Consider the following 19,190-nt stretch of genomic DNA (forward strand, 5'->3'; position numbering starts at 1 on the left):
AAAGGCATTTTCTTGGCTTTTGCCCCAAACCCATTTGTCCCCTTTTTGTAGTAAGACATGCAGTGGTTCTCACAGTGTGCTGAGACCCGATAAGAAGTTACCAAAATAGTTCAGGAGTCCCAGAAATCACCGCAGCTCCGTCACGTTGTGTGGCCTCGGTGTGTTCTCGATTGCCTCCACCTTCGCGTTGGTGGGCCTGATGCCGTCCATCGCAATCCTCCTTCCCAAGAACTCCACTTCAGGCACCAGGAAAATGCTCTTCGAGTGTTTTAACCTGAGCCCCACGCGGTTGAGTCGACTAAGAACCTCCTCCAGGTTCTGCAGATGCTCGACTGTGTTCCGACCTGTGACCAAGATGTCATCCTGGAAGACCACAGTGTGCGGGACCGACTTCAGTAAGCTTTCCATGTTTCTCTGGAATATTGTCGCCGCTGATCGAATTCCAAATGGGCATCTGCTATAAATAAAAAGACATTTGTGCGTGTTGATGCAGGTGAGGCCCTTTGATGATTCCTCCAGTTCCAGTGTCATGTAGGCTGAAGTCAGATCCAGCTTCGTGAACGTCTTTCCTCCTGCCAGCGTTGCAAAGAGGTCGTTGGCCTTTGGTCGTGGGTATTGGTCCTGCAGGGAGAAAAGATTGATAGTTACTGTAATCGCCACAGATTCTGACGGTGCCATCTCCCTTGAGGACAGGAATGATCGGGCTCGCCCACTTGTTGAACTCGATCGGTGAAATGATGCCCTCTCGTTGCAACCGGTCTCGCTCGATCTCTATCCTTTCTCTCATCATGTCCGGTACTGCTCTCGCCTTGTGATGGATGGGTCGCGCCCCCGGAATTAGGTGGATCTTCACTTTTGCACCTTGGAATTTCCCAATGCCTGGTTCGAACGGCGAAGGGAACTTGTTTAAGACCTGGGCACACGAAGTGTTGTCAGCGGGCGATAGTGCTCGGACGTCGTCCCAGTTCCAGCGTATCTTTCCCAGCCAGCTCCTGCCGAGCAGCGTGGGACCATCGCCCGGTACCTCCCAAAGTGGTAGCTTGTGCACCGCTCCATCGTAGGAGACCTTTACGGTAGCACTGCCGATTACGGGAATCAGTTCTTTCGTGTAACTTCTTAGTTTCATATGAGTTGGAGTTAAGACTGGCCTTTTTGCACCACAATCTTTTGAAAATCTTTTTGCCCATGATGGACTGGCTCGCGCCCGTGTCCAGTTCCATTGACACCGGGAGTCCATTTAGTTCAACATTCAGCATTATCGGGAGACAATTCGTGGTGAATATGTGCACCTCATGTACCTCTGCCTCCTCGGTCTGAGGCTCTGGTTTGTCATGATCCTCCATGGATCTGTCCTCCTCTGCAACATGGTTTGCAGGTTTAACAGGATTAGCAGCTCGCCTGCACATACGTTGGAGGTGTCCCATTGTTCCGCAGCCCTTGCAAACATACCCTTTGAATCGGCATGAATGGAAACGATGATCACCCCCGCAGCGCCAACAAGGTGTTAATGGCCTTGCATTCATCATCCTTGATAGTGGACTCTGAGACATCTGTGGACGTGCAGCTGCAGGTATGTGTGACCTGCCCTGTACATTGCGATTCGAAAGCAACATCACTTTGTTCACAGTACTTGTAGCAGCACTTGTGTGCTGAGAGATTTGCTTCGTATTGTCACTGGTGGCAATGAATGCCACGGCTATTGCTATGGCTTTACTCAAGGTTGGGGTCTCTACAGTCAAAAGTTTGCGAAGTATGGTTTCGTGGCCAATGCCAAGTACAAAAAATTCTCTGAGCATGTTCTCCAAATGTCCTTCAAATTCGCAATGTCCTGCAAGGCATCTTAGCTCGGCGACATAACTCGCCACTTCCTGGCCTTCTGATCTTTTGTAGGTGTAGAACCGGTACCTCGCCATCAGAAAGCTTTCCTTCCGGTTCAAATGCTCTCGGACCAGTGTGCACAAATCATCGTACGATTTCTCCGTGGATTTCGCTGGAGTGAGCAGATTCTTCATGAGGCTGTACGTTGGTGCCCCACAAACTGTGAGGAGGATGCTCTTCGTTTGGCAGCATTCTCTTCCCCATCTAGCTCGTTGGCCACGAAGTATTGGTCGAGTCGCTCCACAAAAGTTTCCCAATCATCTCCCTCCGAGAATTTCTCCAGGATGCCCACGGTTCTCTGCATCTTTGGGTTCTCTTATCCTTATCTGTATCTCGTCGCCAGTTGTTATGTATGGAGAAAGAGTCAGACTGAACACTGCAAGCTCAAAATAAAGTGTGACCGTAGTCGTTTATTGCAGGTCTCCAGTGTGCCTTTCCAACCCGTGAGGCCTCCTTAAATACCTGTGCTCCCAAGGGTTTATGGGATCCCTTGGGACTCCAGGGAATGACCCTCTGGTGGCTGTATAGCATAAATACAAGTTTACATATATAACAAGTATTATGGTTAGGATTTGTGGTTTGGATAAGGGAAGAGTTGAGGCAGGTGATAAGTATGTCTCTGATACGTGGTTAACTGACCTTGGAAGAGAATAGGGCAGGGTGAAATAGATGACACTCCTCTAGCATTGCAAACTCTTACAGTGACATCCTAACATTTTGAATAGAAAACGCTTTCGCTTGCTGAACGTACAGATCATGGATGACCAAATGCAAATAATTCTGTATGCCAGTTCCTAATTTGCTGGAAGTTGCCATGATGCATTTATCCTAAGGAATTCTACTCTCCCTGATATTTTCAAGGAAGAATGCAAAGTAACCAGATGGCTTTTATGTGACAAAATGAACCATGGATCAGGGCCCCTCTGTAAGCTACAAGATTAGCAGCTGAGGAATGTGACAACATGACCTGTTTCTACAAGAGTGGGAATTCAGGGTTTTCTAAGAGTGCTTTTGCTGCCTTGTTAGGTCTGGAGGGGCTCTGCAGTATGCCCCGGAATGTGTATCCTGCACAATGGTAGCTTGTGCCCTGCACAACTTTAATGTCCAAAAAGGATTGGAATAGGGAGATTCTTGGAGGTTGCTTTGGAGGTAGAGGAGCATAGAAGGAGTATCAGAGGACTTTCATTTGGAGGATTTCTCAGTAACAACTGCAAGGAGCATCAGAATTCAAATAATTAATACAGTATTGCCCTTTGTTTCAGTGTCTCCTTGTCACCACTGCCATTAATCCATTACCATTCAAGTCCAAATCTTTTAATGCGAAGCACATCTTAGAACTTCATACCACATCAGACCTGTCTGGTCCAACCAGACTCCGTAATTTCGAACATATTGCATGAATAACGAAGCATTAAATGTGTGTAATTACTCATTTGCATGGTGCTTTGAGGATATAGACTGGATGCCTGGAACATGCAGCTGGCCTGAGAATTGGCACCTTGTGTAGATTCCGCCATGTACCATTCTAGTAGGCCCTGTATCTACATAAGAATTTATGAATTAGGAGCACGAGTAGGCCATACCGTCCTTCGAGACTGCTCCACCATTCAATAAGATCATAGCTGATTTTCGACCTGAACTCCTTTCCTGCCTGACCCCCATGTCCCTTGGTTCCCCTAGAGACCAAAAATGTATCGATCTCAGCCTTGAATACTTTCAATGACTCAGCATTCACAGCCCTTTTGGATAGAGAATACCAAAGATTGACAACACTCTGAGTGAAGAAATTCCTCCTCATCTCAGTCTTAAATGGCCGAACCCTTATCCTGAGATTATGTCCCCTACTTCTAGATTTTCTAGACAGTGGAAACAACAACAATAACTTGTATTTATATAGCACCTGTTACGTAGTAAAATGTCCCAAGGCGTTTCACAGGAGTGTTAACAGACAGAAATTTGAGACCGAGCCAAATAAGAAGAAATTATGGCAGATGACCCAAAAGCTTGATCAAAGAGGTAGGTTTTAAGGAGTGTCTTAAAGGAGGAAGGAGAGTTAGAGAGGCGGAGAGGTTTAGGGAGGGAGCACAAGACCCTGAGAGTTCCAGAACAACCTCTCAGTAGCTATCCTGTTAAACCCCCTCAGAATCTTGTGATTCGATGAGATCACCTCTCGTCTAAACTCCTGGGAGTATAGGCCCAATCTAATCAATCTCTCCTCAAAGGCCCTAAATGAGGTGTGCAATGCCTCCTGTAGTGCTCTGCTCCACAATCAGGGCCCAGATGGCAAATTTTGTGGCTGTAGGCGCAAACCATTTACCGGTGAAAACTTTACCACCCCGCAGCCATTAACACCCCGAAATGATCAGAACTGAAAATCCAGCCCAATGAGACTAAAACTGAGTACAGTACTCAAAGTATGGTCGCACCAAAGCCCTGTACAATTGTAGTAAGACTTCTTTACTCTTGTACTCCAACCCCCTTGCAATAAAGGTCAACATGCCATTTGTCTTCCTAATTGCTCGCTGTACCTGCATGCTAACTTCCTGTGTTTCCTGTCTGAGGACACCTAAATCGCCCTGGACGCCAACATTTAATAGTTTCTCACCATTTAAAAAATATTGTGTTTCTATTCTTTCTACCGAAGTGAATTACCTCACATTTCCCACATACTCCACCTGCCAACTTATTGCCCACTCACTTAACCAGTCATTATCCCTTTGTGTCTTCCTCGCAGCTTACTTTGCCAAATTTGTAAAGCTGTTTTTTACTGATTGGTCAGTGGTACAGGATATAAATTGGGAACAGGTGACCTACCTTTATTCCTTTGTGAGATCATTGAACCTCTTTCTGTGCTGTGTGGCAGTTCTTGGGGTAGTGAAGGTACCGCTTCATTTCCTTTCATACGGCTTGAACCAAGCCCTTGTGGCATCTTCTGCCCTGACTCCACAGGGGAAAGATTTCCACCTACCACGTGGTTGAAAACCCTAGGCCATTTCCTGAGGTTGGGGCATTTCGATATTTCAGGAAGATCCCAGGGCCAGTTACTGCACCACTGGGCAAGAGGAGGGAAATCACTGTGGTGCACAAGGAATCTTTTTTAAAATGAAAACGGGCAGAGTTCTGTATTATGTTGGTTTCCTAAAGCAATCAATGGTAATCTAGCCATTTAAGATTTAATTCAATCCCCTAAGTCCCTTAGCAGCACTGGTATGCATCCCTTATGCCCAACACTATTAGGGGATAAATGACACAAAATACACGTTACGTATTATCTGCCCACTCTCATTTTGGTAGCATTTCTGACAGGCGCAAAAGAGGCAGAAATATAGCATAATAGGTTTCTATCCTATTTTATGATCCTCCAGCACAAATGACCTCCGTTTCCTCATGCAACGGGACAGGAATTTCAGGGTCAAGATCTTTAGTTGTTAAAAGGTCAAGATGTTCTATAGAATACTTTATTAAAGGTTAGTAGTGCTCCTGATCAACATATCTGCTAGGGCTTTGATTGGATATGCATTATTGATGAGATAGTGAGGTATTGATTGCCTGGCCAGTTTCTCACTTTGAGGTAAAGGCAAGTATTTTGAAGTCAAGCAGCTAATTAAAAACAAAAAGGAAGAAAATACTGAATTAAGAATAAAAGAAAGTTCTAATCTTTAAGGTTATTAATTTGTATCTTAAAATGGTTTTAAACTGAGGGAGAAACTCCTGAAGTAAGTCTTATATATAGCACTGCAAATGATTTATTTTTGTTTCAGCAGGATGAACAATCATTGAGCAGTGAAGAGTTTGAACTCAGTGACTCCACATGGATGTCAGTCGATCGCATGAACTCTGACCAAAGCTCTACCCTGGAAGAGAGAATGCATAGTCCACAGAACCTTGACAGTCATCAGGATGGTTAGTGCTATTGTATATTATAAATTGTATTGTTAAGTTCCTTGAGTTCAATTGGAGTTTTGTGGCGAAAAGGACACTTCAACTATACATGTTTCAATAATATATAGACTCAAAATAGATTAAATACAATAATTTTATATTTTATTTTATTACTACAGTTATATAATTTAGCTTTCCTGTGTTGGATAGAGTTTAATCCTGATTTTAAAAATCAGTATGTTGGTCTGGGTTTTGCTTAACTTTACCTTCAAAAAATCAGTTTCTAATATTGTACCTCATGACTTGGCCAATCATTTTGAAAATGCCTATTCAAACTTAATAGAATGCTTCATCATAAAAACATTAATAGAAATGACCATTTCTAGGAATATTCCTCCTTATCTTGCTGCTGAAAAAAACATATTTCTCACCTCTGACTCTGGAGTATCCCCAATAAAAATTTACACTTGCTTGACATTCAAAAATAACAATACCATCTTTTTAATTGTTTCCCCATCCTTGCTGAAACATCCTTTGAATATTTTCTCAGCAACATATGCAATGTGACAACATTTTACTAGCTGCCTTTCCTGCTGTAGTACTCAAAATGGCAGATGTGACAATATAAGATGATGGATTCTTGTTTTTGTTGTTCACATTTAAGGATATTAAAATGTAGCAGTTGGCACAGTATGAGTGATAATGCTGTACTGAAGTTGACGGTTGATTCGAAATTACAATAATAGTGATTTTAGCGACTGGTAATCTCTTTGAAGGAAAGCTCCTTTTTAAAGCCATTAAATCAGTAATTTTTAAAAATTGTTTGTAACCATAAATGTCTGGCATCATTTAAAAGGTAAGATTCTAACTGCTGATAGGGCAGCAGTTTAATGATAGTGGTGAAGGCATCAAACAGATTGTAGCTGCTGCAATTTTACAGTAGACATAATTTTGAACAGCCTCTTCAAAGGCTACTGTCATGTCTTGAAAACTGAGAGGAGATTCGTGCGCTTTCTGGTAGTCAGCATTGCTCCACTGGACTGAAGAGAAAAATATTTGTAATGATGAGTCATTTTTGAGTTCATTCGCAGATAATTCATGTGGGTTAAACTGTTGGCAAACTATGGATCAGGAAATCCAGTTGCCTGCAGATTAAGCAAATATTGAAAAGTGGTGTTGATATTTGCAATGTTTTTCCCTGCATTGAATGAAAACTATATATAATTTGGAAAAACAGCAATTAAAAAAAAACTGCCTTGATAAATAACCAAAGAAGAAACTGCAATTTCTTAGTCCCAACCATCTTCAGCTGCTTCATCAATGACCATCCCTCCATCATAAGGTCAGAAGTGGGGATGTTTGCTGACGATTGCACAGTGTTCAGTTCCATTCGCAACTCCTCAGAAAATGAAGCAGTCCATACCCATAGGCAACAAGACCTGGCTTGGGCTGATAAGTGACAAGTAACATTCGTGCCACAAAGGCTTGGGCTGATAAGTGGCAAGTAACATTCGCGCCACACAAGCGCCAGGCAATGACTATCTCCAACAAGAGAAAATCTAACCACCTCCCCTTGACATTCAATGGCATTACCAGTGTCAAATCCCCCATCCTCAACATCCTGAAAATTACCATTGACCAGAAACTTAACTGGACCAGCCACATAAATACTGCAGCTACAAGAGCAGGTCAGAAGCTGGGTATTCAATGGCAAGTGACTCAGCTCCTGACTCCCCAAAGCCTTTTCACTACCTACTAGGCACAAGTCAGGTGCGTTCATCATCGCTGGGTCAGAATCCTGGAACTCCCTACCTTAAAGCACTGTGGGAGTAGCTTCACCACACAGACTGTAGCGATTCAAGAAGGCGGCTTTGCCAGCGACGCCCACATCCCATGAATGAATTAAAACAAAACGTGAAATTAAAGCAAAAAAGCTTTAAAAATATTGAGCAGATTATGAGCTATAAATGTGTGGATTTGCTTGTGACAGTTTCAAAAGTTTAGATGGTGATTGGTGTTTTGAATTGCTAAGCATAACCTAAGTATAGCTAGCAGCTTGATCCTCTATCCAGGATGAATGTTTATCTGGTAACATATAAATGGAATGAAGCTATGCAAGCAAAAATGTGGCTTATTGCTGTAGGATTCGGTATTTAGTTAAATGTTGTAGAAAGCTCGTTATATTAACTTATATTATGCTGTTATAAGCTTGGCCTGTTGCTTGGGAGCACACGTTAAGTACGCAAAAGCAATTTCCAATGTTAACCAGATAGAATAAACCTAACATCAAGTGAAATACGTTTTTTAAAAACTGGAAGATTTTTCAGTTCAGCGACTCATTCTGAGACCTTATTCTCGGGTCAGGTGGAAAGTTTTGAAATGTGAGGCTTGTGTTATGTACATCACAATTCAATACCAGTCAATGTCCAGATTAAAGGGGTACAATTCACTTTATTATTAACAAAGGAGTTGATTTACTCATGCAAGTTTATTCTAACAGTTAAATAACCCATGATTGGTGTTGATACAACAAAACATAAATAAGATGATTAACAGTATTTGCCAAATTCTTTTATGCTTCATATTTATATTGAATATCATAAGTAAATAGTTGTAATATATAACAGAAAATGGTAGAAATGCTCAGGTCAGGCAGCATCTGTGGAGCGAGAAACAAAGTTAATGTTTCAGATCAGAAGAAGTTAGAGATTTAACAGTTTTTAAGCAAGTGCAGAGGCAGGGAAAGAATGGGGAGGAGGAAAAAAGAAAGAAAGACTTGTATTTATATAGCACCTTTCACAACCACCAGACGTGCCAAACGCTTTGCAGCCAATGAAGTACTTTTTGAAGTGTAGTCACTGTTGGAATGAGGAGGGGAGGAAAGAACAAAAGGAAAGGTCTGTGATAGGATGGAAGGCAGAAGTGATTAAATGACAAAAGGATGATGGTAATGGGACAAGTGAAGAAACTAATGATGAGGATAGAGGAGATGCAAATGGCAACAGCAGAACCATTACCAGCACCTGCTATCTGAAAAAATGGGAGCAGTGGTTATGATACGACGTTATTAAAATCAACGTTGAATCCGGAAGCTTGTAAAGTGCCTAATCGAAAATGAGGTGCTGTTTGTTGAGCTTCCTTTGAGCTTCACTGGAACAGTGTAAGAGGCTGAGGTCGGAGTGGAACGGAGAATGTAGAGGAAACTGCATTGTGAGCAGCAAATACGGTGTCCTAAATCGCTGCTTCACCTGGACACAGTGTTTGGGGCCCTAGACGGCAGAAGGGAGGAGGTGAATGGGCAGGTTTTGCATCTCTTGTGCCCTGGGAAAGGGGTGCCAGTGTTGGGGGGGTGATGGAAGAGTAGATAAGGTTGTCGCAGAGGGAGCAGTCCCTTTGGAATGCTGAAAGGGGAGAGGAAGATTTGTTTGGTGGTGGCATCATGCTGGAAGTCGTGGAAAAGACGGTGGATGAGCCGTTGATTGTGGAGGCTGGTGGGGTGAAAGGTGAGGACAAGGGGACTCTGATGTGGTTCTGGGAGGGAGGCAAAGGAGCGAGAGCAAAAGTGCGGGAAATGGGATGGACACAGTCAACCACAGTGGAGGGGAATCCTCGGCTGAGGAAAAAGGAAGACATATTGGAAGCACTGGTATGGAAGTTGGCAAGGTCAGATGCGACGGAGATGGAGAAACTGGGAGAATGGGATAGAGTCCTTACAGGAAATGGGGTGGGAGGAAGTGTGATCAAGGTAGCTGTGGATGTTAGTGGGCTTATAGTAGATATTGGTTACAGCCTATCCCCGGAAATGGCGATAGAAAAGTTGTGGAAGGGAAGAGAGCGAGATGGACCATGTGAAGGCTAGGGAGGAGTGGATATTGGAAGCAAAGTTGATGGCATTTTCCACTTTGGGGTGAGAACATAAAACGGCATGGATACAGTCATCAATGTACTGAAAAAAGAGGCGAGGGAGTGTACCTGAGCATGACGGGAACAAAGAATGTTCCACGTATCCCATGAAAAGACAGGCGTAGCTGGATCCTTACGGGTTCCCATAGTGATGCCTTTAATGTATAGGAAATGAGTGGAGTCAAAGGAGAAATTGCTCAATGCAAGAACAAGTTCAGCCAGGCAGAGGAGGGTGGTGAATGCGGACTGGTTGGATCTCCATTCAAGGAAGAAGCAGAGGGTCTCCAGGCTGTCCTGGTGGGAGTTGGACATATAGAAGGACTGGTCATCCATGGTGAAAAGGAGACGATTAAAACCAGGAAACTGCAAACTGTTAAAGTGGCAGAGGGCGACGGAAGAGTCGCGATGTATGTCGGGAGAGACTGGACAAGGGGATAAAAATAGAGTTGAGATAGGAAGAAAAACATTCCGGCGGAGCAAGAACAAGCTGAAATGATGTGTCTTCCATGGCAGGCCTGTTTGTGGATCTTGGGAAGGACGTGGAAGTGGGCTGTGTTGGGGTTGAGGGACTATGAAGTTGGAGGTTATGAGGGGAAGGTCTCCTGAGGACATGAGGCCAGTGACCATCTGGGAAATCATGGCTTGATGTTCGGTGATGGAGTCATGGTTCAGGAGTAGGTCGAAGGAGGTGTCGGAGAGTTGGTGTTCAGCCTCCATAAGGTAGATATCTGTTCGCCAAACAACACCAGCACTGCCCTTGTTAATGACAATGTCAGGGTTTGACCTGAAAGAACAGGTTTGGAAGGAGATAGGATAGACTGAGTGGGTTGAATAGCGAAATTGAGATGGCCAATGAAAAGATCAAGAGAGGGAAAGAGGCCAGAGGAGGGGTCTGGGTGGAATGAGAATTCTGAAGATGGGAGAAAGGGTCCACTGTGCGGGGGGAAGATGTCTGGCCAAAGAAGTGGGCGCGGAGACGAAGATGATGGAAGAAGAGCTCAGCATTGCGTCGAGCTCAAAATTTGTTGAGGTGGGGTGTAAGGGATGAAGTTGAGGCCATTGCTGAGGTCTAATCACTCAGGGTCAGAAAAGGGAAGGTCAGAGGTGATAGTGAAAACATGCCGATCATCATCATCATAGACAGTCCCTCGAACGAGGATGACTTGCTTCCACAAGAGTTCACAGATGTTTGAATGAAGGACCCGATGTTCCAGTCCGGAACTCCAGTTGAGGGGGTGGAAGATGCCTGTGCGTGAATTTTTTTAACCGTTGCACATCAGCCACCACACGGGCTTGACAGAGCTAGGCCTTTATCCAGTGGCAAGGATTAACCAGGACGACTGGAGACCTGCTCTGCTGCACGGACCTAGTGCGCATACATATTGCTATGTGGGCAGGTCCGTGCTGCTCCTGGGCCCTCGGCTCTTCTGGGCCCTGTACCCTCATTCGCCGCACCTCCACCACGATGTTCCAGGGCCCGGCGCTCCAACTCTATTTATAACCCCGACCTATGGTGGTGTTCTCACACAGAGCACATTTATACAGACAGCACTCAGCTTAAATATCTATATGCCATCTTAAACACAGATGATGCAGTGAATTTAATTGCACTTCTATGCGATACAGTGTTGAACGCGTTACAACTCTACAAATCTGGTAGCTCTCGACTTTCTACAGTGTCATCATTTTTTTTTAAAGTGATAATTTTCTACACATTTAAAAAATGCAACTAGAAACCCATATAGCTTCTGATTGTATAAGCTTTAACTAATAAATTCAGTTCCCAACAGAGCAGTCCACTCCATGTTTGGAGTAAAAACAGAAAATGCTGGAAATCTCAGCATGTCATGCAGCATCTGCGGAGAGAAACAGAGTCAACATCTCAGGTCTGTGACCCCCTCATCAGAACTGGAAAAGCTCGAGATGCAACAGATCAGTAGATATACAGTCAGTAACACAACACTAACCTTTTCTAGTTCTGATGAAAGGTCATTGACCCGAAACGTCAACCCTGTCTCTCCCTCCACAGATGCTGCCCGACCCGCTGACACGACAAAGGGTGAGATTGGAAGGAGGGATGAGGTCTGAGGAAAGTAAAGGGGATAAAAGGATCCGGAGGGGCGTTCGTATCGAAGCATTGTTGAAGTTTGTGGTCCTTGACACATAAAATGAAGAAAAAAAGTTGAAATGCCGGATGAGGCAAAGGATTAATTGGAACTGTGGTCCAGAACAACTCTGAAATAGAGTGAGTTGGTGCTGCTGAAGAGAGAGCTCGAGAGCATGCATGGCATTGAGCGTTGAACTCAGGAAGTGGCAAGAGCAGTGGTTCTCTGAACACTGAATATCATGGAGATATCTGTAATCATGGGTGGTTCTGAAACATGAAGGGTGGAATTTAAGTTTGCACAATTTACACTAGTTCTGGCAGTGCACAGTTAGTGCTAGGTTGAATTTCTGGAAAGCGATCAGCAATGACAATTACTTCCAGAGTTGAAGTCACTGTTCAATAATTTTGGTGAAAATCAGTGAGCAGCTGATTTTAATATTATAATGAGCAATGCAATAAACTGGTGACAGCAAGAAAAAAGAAGACTTGGATTTATATAGTGCCTTTCACGACCACCGGACATCTCAAAGTGCTTTACAGCCAATGAAGTACTTTTGGAGTGTAGTCACTGTTGTAAAGTAGGAACATGTAGCGCTGGGTTTTTCGACAGAAGTACACTCAGTCTATGTGATGACTTATGAAATCGGTGTACTACATTTAGGAAAGTATAAAGGGAGTGCATTCTTTTAAAACTACACTGCCCTGTTTGACAGGATTAAAGAATCCAATTTTAAAACAGTTTTTGGAAAATTTTATTTTTCATTTGTTTGTTTTCTAGAAACTTTGCTGGGGTCTAGTGTACTGTTAACACCCATTTATTTCCACTTGTACTTGAAATGGTAGCATCGGGCTCCCTATGGGAATCGCAGTGTATTTATGTTCCCTGTAGGAAGAAGAAGGGCAATGAAGGAAGGTCAGTCGCATTTACTGCACCATCGACTACCCTCCAAGCTGCATTTACCAACTGAGGTGATTGTTCCTCATTTTATCTGAGGAGCAGTAATTCAGATATCTGTACTGCATCTCTTGGCTACTCAGTTGAGAGAGAATGTCATAGCAGATCTCTGCTCCCCCTCAATAGTCACCTCCACCTTTTCTTTCTCATCTGTGATTTGTGAGGCACCAAAGCACCAATGCACTATCATCGCTGAGACTAAAAAAATCCCTCGGGGTCGATATATCTAAGCTATCAATTGGATGGATAGGAATGACTCATACTGACTCCTGTGAAGTGCTTGGGAGAACCGGGGACAGTGGCCTGGTGAAATTGCTTTTGTTCGATACCTACAGAAATGAAAGAAAATATATTACAATAATTGAATTACATACAAAATGAGTTCTGTGACAATGTGCCGCACATTCTTTTGCTTGAGTACTATACATGCATTGGTGTCAATGAATGGGTAAATGAGTAGATATGCACATATGATAAAGATTATCAGCCAAACCCATCCTGGCTTGGTGTAACGTCTGCACACCATCACTCCTATCCCACCCAAGCAGCCACACAATTTCTTGGGAGAGGCAAAAAAATAAAAAAAAATCTAGACCAATTTAGCCAATGGGAATAATCCCAGACCCAGTAAGCTGTCAAATATATGAGCAAGATAGAATGAGAATAAAAATGCTAAAAATAGTGTTATCTCGTAGCTTGCGCAGGGGCTCCAACTTCCCCATACCTGACTATCTTTCTTGTCTCCGTTCCAAATAGCCCAAGCAGCTCCTCAAGAACTGAGAGACAATTAATTGCACAACCCTCCACCATATGGGTCCATTCATGGCAGTTATGCAGCACCTTGTCCTGCAAGTAGAAAAGCAGATGTAAGAAGTTCATATTGTTAAGAGGATATATAGTAATAAATGGTGCAGGAAGCAATAGATGTGGTTATATGGATGTGGAATGTGCAGGTACATTTGTAAGGATGGAAAGTAGAGTGCAGCTTTCTGGGAAGATTGTGAGTGAAGGCAGCATTGTAAGTAGAAGTTGAGTATTTTAAAGGCATCCTATGCAAAATAATCATGCATGGTAAATATTCAAATTTGTGAAATCACTGTGCGGGGACTGAAATAGTACAATTGTCATAGGTACTTTGGTGTCCCATTTATAATAATAATAATCATGTTTTGTCTGTCCTGGGGCGGGGGCAGGGCCAGGGGCTGGGAACACGTGGTCCAAACTGAGTGACAGTTACACTGACCAATGGGCGATCAGGGCCTGCCTGGCCTCGCAACCAATCAGGGTGGGGAGCGATGGCGCGAATTTTAAAAGTTTGAGTGACGTTGGATCTTCTTTAATGAGGAGGTGGCAGTGGATGCGGTGGGGCCTATGGAAACAGGGGGTGGGCCTCCCCGGGCGTTGCTGCGGAGCCGAGAGGAGCGCGTGGCGGGAATGGTGAGGGAGAGAGGGGGAGAGGGGGAGGGAGGGAGAGTGAGCGAGAGAGAAAGGAGGGAGAGAGGGAGGGAGGACATCTGCATTGATTCAACAGATGAAGAAGATGATAACAGTCTAAACAAGTACTGTTGCAATAAAAGTACTAATTTGACTGCAAATATTTTGCGGGTCTCTGCTAGTTTATGAATATTTGGCACTTGGACCATCCTTAGCTACAACAACAACTTGCACCTTTTTAATGTAGAAATCATTAAGGAGGACCTTAAAGGAGGGGAGTGAGGTGGAAAGGATCTCTAGGGAAGGAATTCAAGAGTGTAGGACTTAGATGGCTGAAGGCATGGCCTTCAGTGGTAGGCAAGGGTAGTGGGGTGAATGCACAAAAGACCAGAGTCAAAGGAACATACTGACTGAGGTTTCTGAACTTTCAGCACAGTTTGGGTATTACTTTGCATATTAACATGAGTTGCATCCTCCTCCTATAGAGTTTGGATCATTCTTGCAAAGGGCCTATGATCATGTGTGCCAAAGATAGCTATCGTCCTGAGGTGCATTTGTCCCCATGAGACTTCAATGCTGTCATCTGGGAACCTTAGAGTCTTGGCGCTGTTTCTTCAGCTAATTTAATCTTCTGTGTTATATATGTAAACTTGTAAATACCTTGTTTAACCACCAGAGGGCTCATCCCCTGGAGTCCCAAGGGATCCCACAATCCCTTGGGAGCTCCTGTACATAAGGAGGCCTCACAGGCTGGAGAGGCACTCTGGAGACCTGTAATAAAGGACTATAGTCACACATTACTTGAAGCTTACAGTATCTAGTCAGATTCTTTATTCATTCTGTACTAAACCACTGTACATCACACCTCCTCAAATCTTTCCTCCTTTAAGATTAAGCTGCAAACTTTTATAGTTTGAGAGCTGAAGACTTTTAAAGCCCATAGCACACCAAGGCTCCGAGATACCACAGATTATAGCAATCCTGATCCTAGTGAATATTTCAGGGTCAGGGGAAGGTCCTTGGGGAGAAAAAATTGCCCCCCAACTAAGAGTAGACACACTTACCGATATTTATTTTTCTCCACCTCAATCCATGTGGCGCATTTTGCAGCGATATTCGACTCTTTACCTTCTATTTTCGGTCGGGGCGGTCCTGAAGGGCAGAAGTGCCCTTCGGTCGGTCGCACCAATGAGTCATCAGACCGCGTCGTGCTGCCGCGTCACAATGTCCCTCCCCTTCAGTTAAAGGGGAGGGCCGCTGTGAACTCTGCATTTAGTTTAGTTAGGCCCACTGGGCCACCAGGGAGAGTTTCGGCCAGGCCAGTGGCCTGGCACCCAAGAGGGGGTGTCAGGCTGCCTGTTGGCAGCCCGGCCGAACCTGTGGCCAACATTGTCGGGCCGACCTCGGAGTTGGCCCGACTATTAAAATAAAATGGAGGTACCACCACTGTGCCTTCCCCTTTACGGCCGCCCAGGCACGTACGACTTTCCACAGGGGAAAGCTGTCAGGGGCACCGAGGTGGCGGCGCTCCCGCGAGGCAATTCAGGTCAGTAAGGGGGTCGCCACTGGTTGGTGTGGGGTCGGCACATGCCCGACGGAGCTGCAACACAGATGGCGTGGAAACCCGTTCCCGCCCGGGGGCAATTTCGGATGGGTCGGCCCATCTGCCTGCCCCCAGTCGGTGAGACCTATCCGGTCCATTGCCACCTCTGTAATGGAGCTTAAGGAGGGAGGCAATTTCAGCCCCCTTACTTTCTCCATTGACCACTAGGGCCAAATCTAGGGCATCTACCATTATCAAAATGCTTGAATGTCCAGTGCTGGACTGGAGGAATGTTGGGCCCTCCCTAGGAAACATGTTGGAGCTGAAATTAAGGGTCTCAAAGAGACATTTTGGTGCCCCTTTGGGGTGGCCATTCCTAAAAATTGAATGGCCACTGCTTTGGGGTCAACAGGCCGACCCGACCTAAATTCAGGTTGGGGATTTTTCGGCCTGGACCCCATACTGCCCAAGTGGTATCAATAAAATCAATAAAAAAATCTATAAAAATACTTAGCCAGCGATTTTCACCTCACTCTGTGGATCCCCCGCCACGTGGTGCCCCCGACGTTTCTCTATCAGTGCATCTCTGCGGAGTGACTGCGGGCCAGCACTATGGCTGCCCTTAAAGGGGAGAGCCCACTGCCTCGGCCTGAATTTCAGCTCCAACATGTTTCCTAGAGAGGGCCCAACATTCCTCCAGTCCAGCACTGGACATTCAAGCATTTTGATAATGGTAGATGCCCTAGATTTGCCCCTAGTGGTCAATGGAGAAAGTAAGGGGGCTGAAATTGCCTCCCTCCTTTAGCTTGACTTGCCAATCGGCCAGCAAAATACTAGCCCGGGTACGGCCGGGCCGCCCACGGGCAGCCTGGCTCCCCCTAATGGGTGCCAGGCCACTGGCCCAGCCAAAACCCTCCCTGGTGGCCCAGTGGCCAAAGTTAAAAAATGATCGCATCTCTCCCCTTTAACGAAGGGGAGAGAGCGCGGTGTTGCACATGCGCTGTGACGTCACCATGCTGATTGACAGCGACGGGCGGGCCTTCCGACCCATTTTCAGCCAGTCAGCCTGGCTTTGAGTCTAAGGCCTGACCCCATGATGATACATTTCCTGTAGGACTTTGTAGTGCTTTCTGGCGCACCTGAATTTCGGCCCCATTGTAGCTTCCCACTGTGCACCCTTTTGTTAGGTGGCTGCTTTAAATTCTCAAAAAAAAATTATCACCTCCCAAATCTTCAGAGGTTCAGCCTATGATCCCAGTCTAGACCCTCAGATGGGCCCCACAGTTGCTGGTGGTTCGAGAGATACGACTGGTCTGGTTCTGGTATCTCTGCTGAACATATGCCTAGTGCCCCTGAAAGCTTAAGGCACGGGAACTCTGGACTTAGGGAGGCCCTTATCCCAGCCCTGATCTCTCTTATGATGATGCTCATTCTTGGGGTGGGAAGAGGTTCTGCCCCCAACAGGCCACAGAATAATCTCTGTGGGAAGGCCAGAACCTAGCATAACTGAAGTTACAATGGGAATACATCAGAATGGCCACAGATTTCTGGGGCCCATATCTCCTGCTTACAAAGTCATGAACTCCCAATATGGTTGTACATGCCCTCGGCGAATATCTGTCCCACCTGTGACAGAGTCTGTGGCTCTCGTATTGGAATGTTCAGCCACCAGAAAACTCAATTTTGGAGTGGAAGCAAGTTTTCCTCGATTCCGAGGGAATGCCTATGATGATGACACGCTGAGGGTTCACTTCATTAATGTTAAGGAGGTGGGGCATGGAAGTCTGAACATGGATCCCAGCCAAATTCGCAGTTGTGAAGCCTCAGGACCAAGTTGTGCACCCACCTCTTTGCCAGTCCTTGTCTTGACCGCAAGATTTAACTTGTGTCATTGAATCACTTGTTTGCATTAAATTAAAAAAGATGTGGCAAACACTTTTTCATGAATACACTGCCCTTTCAAAGGTAAGTCATACCCAACAAATTTACTGGAATGTTTGAAGATGTAACAGAATTAGTGGATGATGGTAATATAGTCGATGTTGTACATCTTCGTAATCAAAGGCATTTGGTAATGTGTCTCTCACAAGACTTGGACATAAAATGAAAGTTCTTGAGATATAGCAGGAAGCAGCAAATTGGATAATAAATCAGACTAATTATAGGAGTAGTGATCAACATTGTGGTAGTTATAATTAGACAGCTATCATTACCCTTGTATCCCACAGGTAAGTCCTGGGACCCATGTTGTTTCCCATATGTATAAATTACCCTGATGGTATTAAAATCAGAATATCACCATTTACAAATTACATCAATTTGGGTGAAAATGCAAGGTAAGTGGAGGAAAGGGATAAAATTCAGAAAAATCTACAGTGACTTAGCAACTGGGCAGATATAGACCCGTAATTAATGACAAATTAGCCAGCTGAACTTAAAGCAGAAGGTGCTTCCAATGGTCTAGCTGGTTAAGGTGGTGACTAGCCGAGCCATACATATCAGGAAGATTCCTGAATTGATCCATGAATTGTGCTATGTTAACTGATCTTAAGTAGGGAAGCAATAGGGGTACTGCAATTGACTTCAATGCCACAGGACTAAGAAGCAGAAAATAAGTCAGAGATCACACCCATTACTGCTATCCAGCAGTTCCTGCTAGAAGTGTGTGTTTCTGCTGATTACCTACCCTGTGGTTAAAAAGTCTGCTAATACTCAGACAGGAGGCTCACACATGAAGAATTGTCATTTGGGTGAGGTATCCAGAGGATGAAAATGCCTGTATCCCAGGGGGTGAATGTCTTCAGGATAGGAGGGGAAAACTTAGCATAAAAAGGAGCAAAAAAGTAGAAGTAACGTCAGCAAGCACAGGGATAATGGATGAACGGGGAAGTGACCAGTAGATTTTTGCACAGGTTCGGCTTGGATACTCTGATCTTTACATCATTCATAAATGATATGGAGGATATACTTCTACATTACAACAGTGACTACACTTCAAAAGTACTTCATTGGCTGTAAAGCGCTTTGGGACATCCGGTGGTCGTGAAAGGCGCTATATAAATGCAAGTCTTTCTTTTTTTAAGACTTTAAATTTTGCACATGATGTCCAGTCATGTGGCCAAATAATTAAGTAGAGGGAGGAATTTTAAGAAACCGTGCTTCTAACATAGAGCCCAACTACCAGGAATCATCTCAATAATTCGGACGTATAATTCCCACAATATTATCTAAATTAAAATTATCGCTATAGTAAACAACATATAACTTCTTCACTATTATGAATGATCTACTTTGGGAGATAGGCTGCCACCTAGTGTAGTAAATACTGATTCAGTTGCAGCATTTAAAATGAAACATGTTCAATTCCTAATTTAGCAGAGCTAGAGAATGACATTGGTTTTGGGGCATGAAAAGAAGGAAAAGTAATCATTTTGGGTGACTGCTTGGCATAGTTGGTTAACATATGGAACATTGCCCTTTTGGGCCTC

The 19,190-nt window shown here is 44.5% G+C and overlaps 1 protein-coding gene across 3 annotated transcripts in view; it reads left to right on the forward strand.

The window, feature by feature from the left end:
- The window catches only part of LOC139275494 (nucleolar protein 4-like), a 713,059-nt gene that overhangs the window by 205,978 nt on the left and 487,891 nt on the right, over nt 1–19,190 (forward strand). For 2 of the 3 annotated variants that reach the window (XM_070892672.1, XM_070892684.1), the window contains exon 5: nt 5,643–5,781. In XM_070892672.1, coding sequence (XP_070748773.1) covers nt 5,643–5,781 — 139 coding nt within the window. Of the gene's footprint in view, nt 1–5,639; nt 5,782–19,190 lie in introns of all 3 variants that reach the window. The other variant, XM_070892678.1, reaches the window with a different exon arrangement.

Source organism: Pristiophorus japonicus, chromosome 1 (assembly GCF_044704955.1).
Source record: "Pristiophorus japonicus isolate sPriJap1 chromosome 1, sPriJap1.hap1, whole genome shotgun sequence".
Classification (NCBI taxonomy): Eukaryota; Metazoa; Chordata; class Chondrichthyes; family Pristiophoridae; genus Pristiophorus; species Pristiophorus japonicus.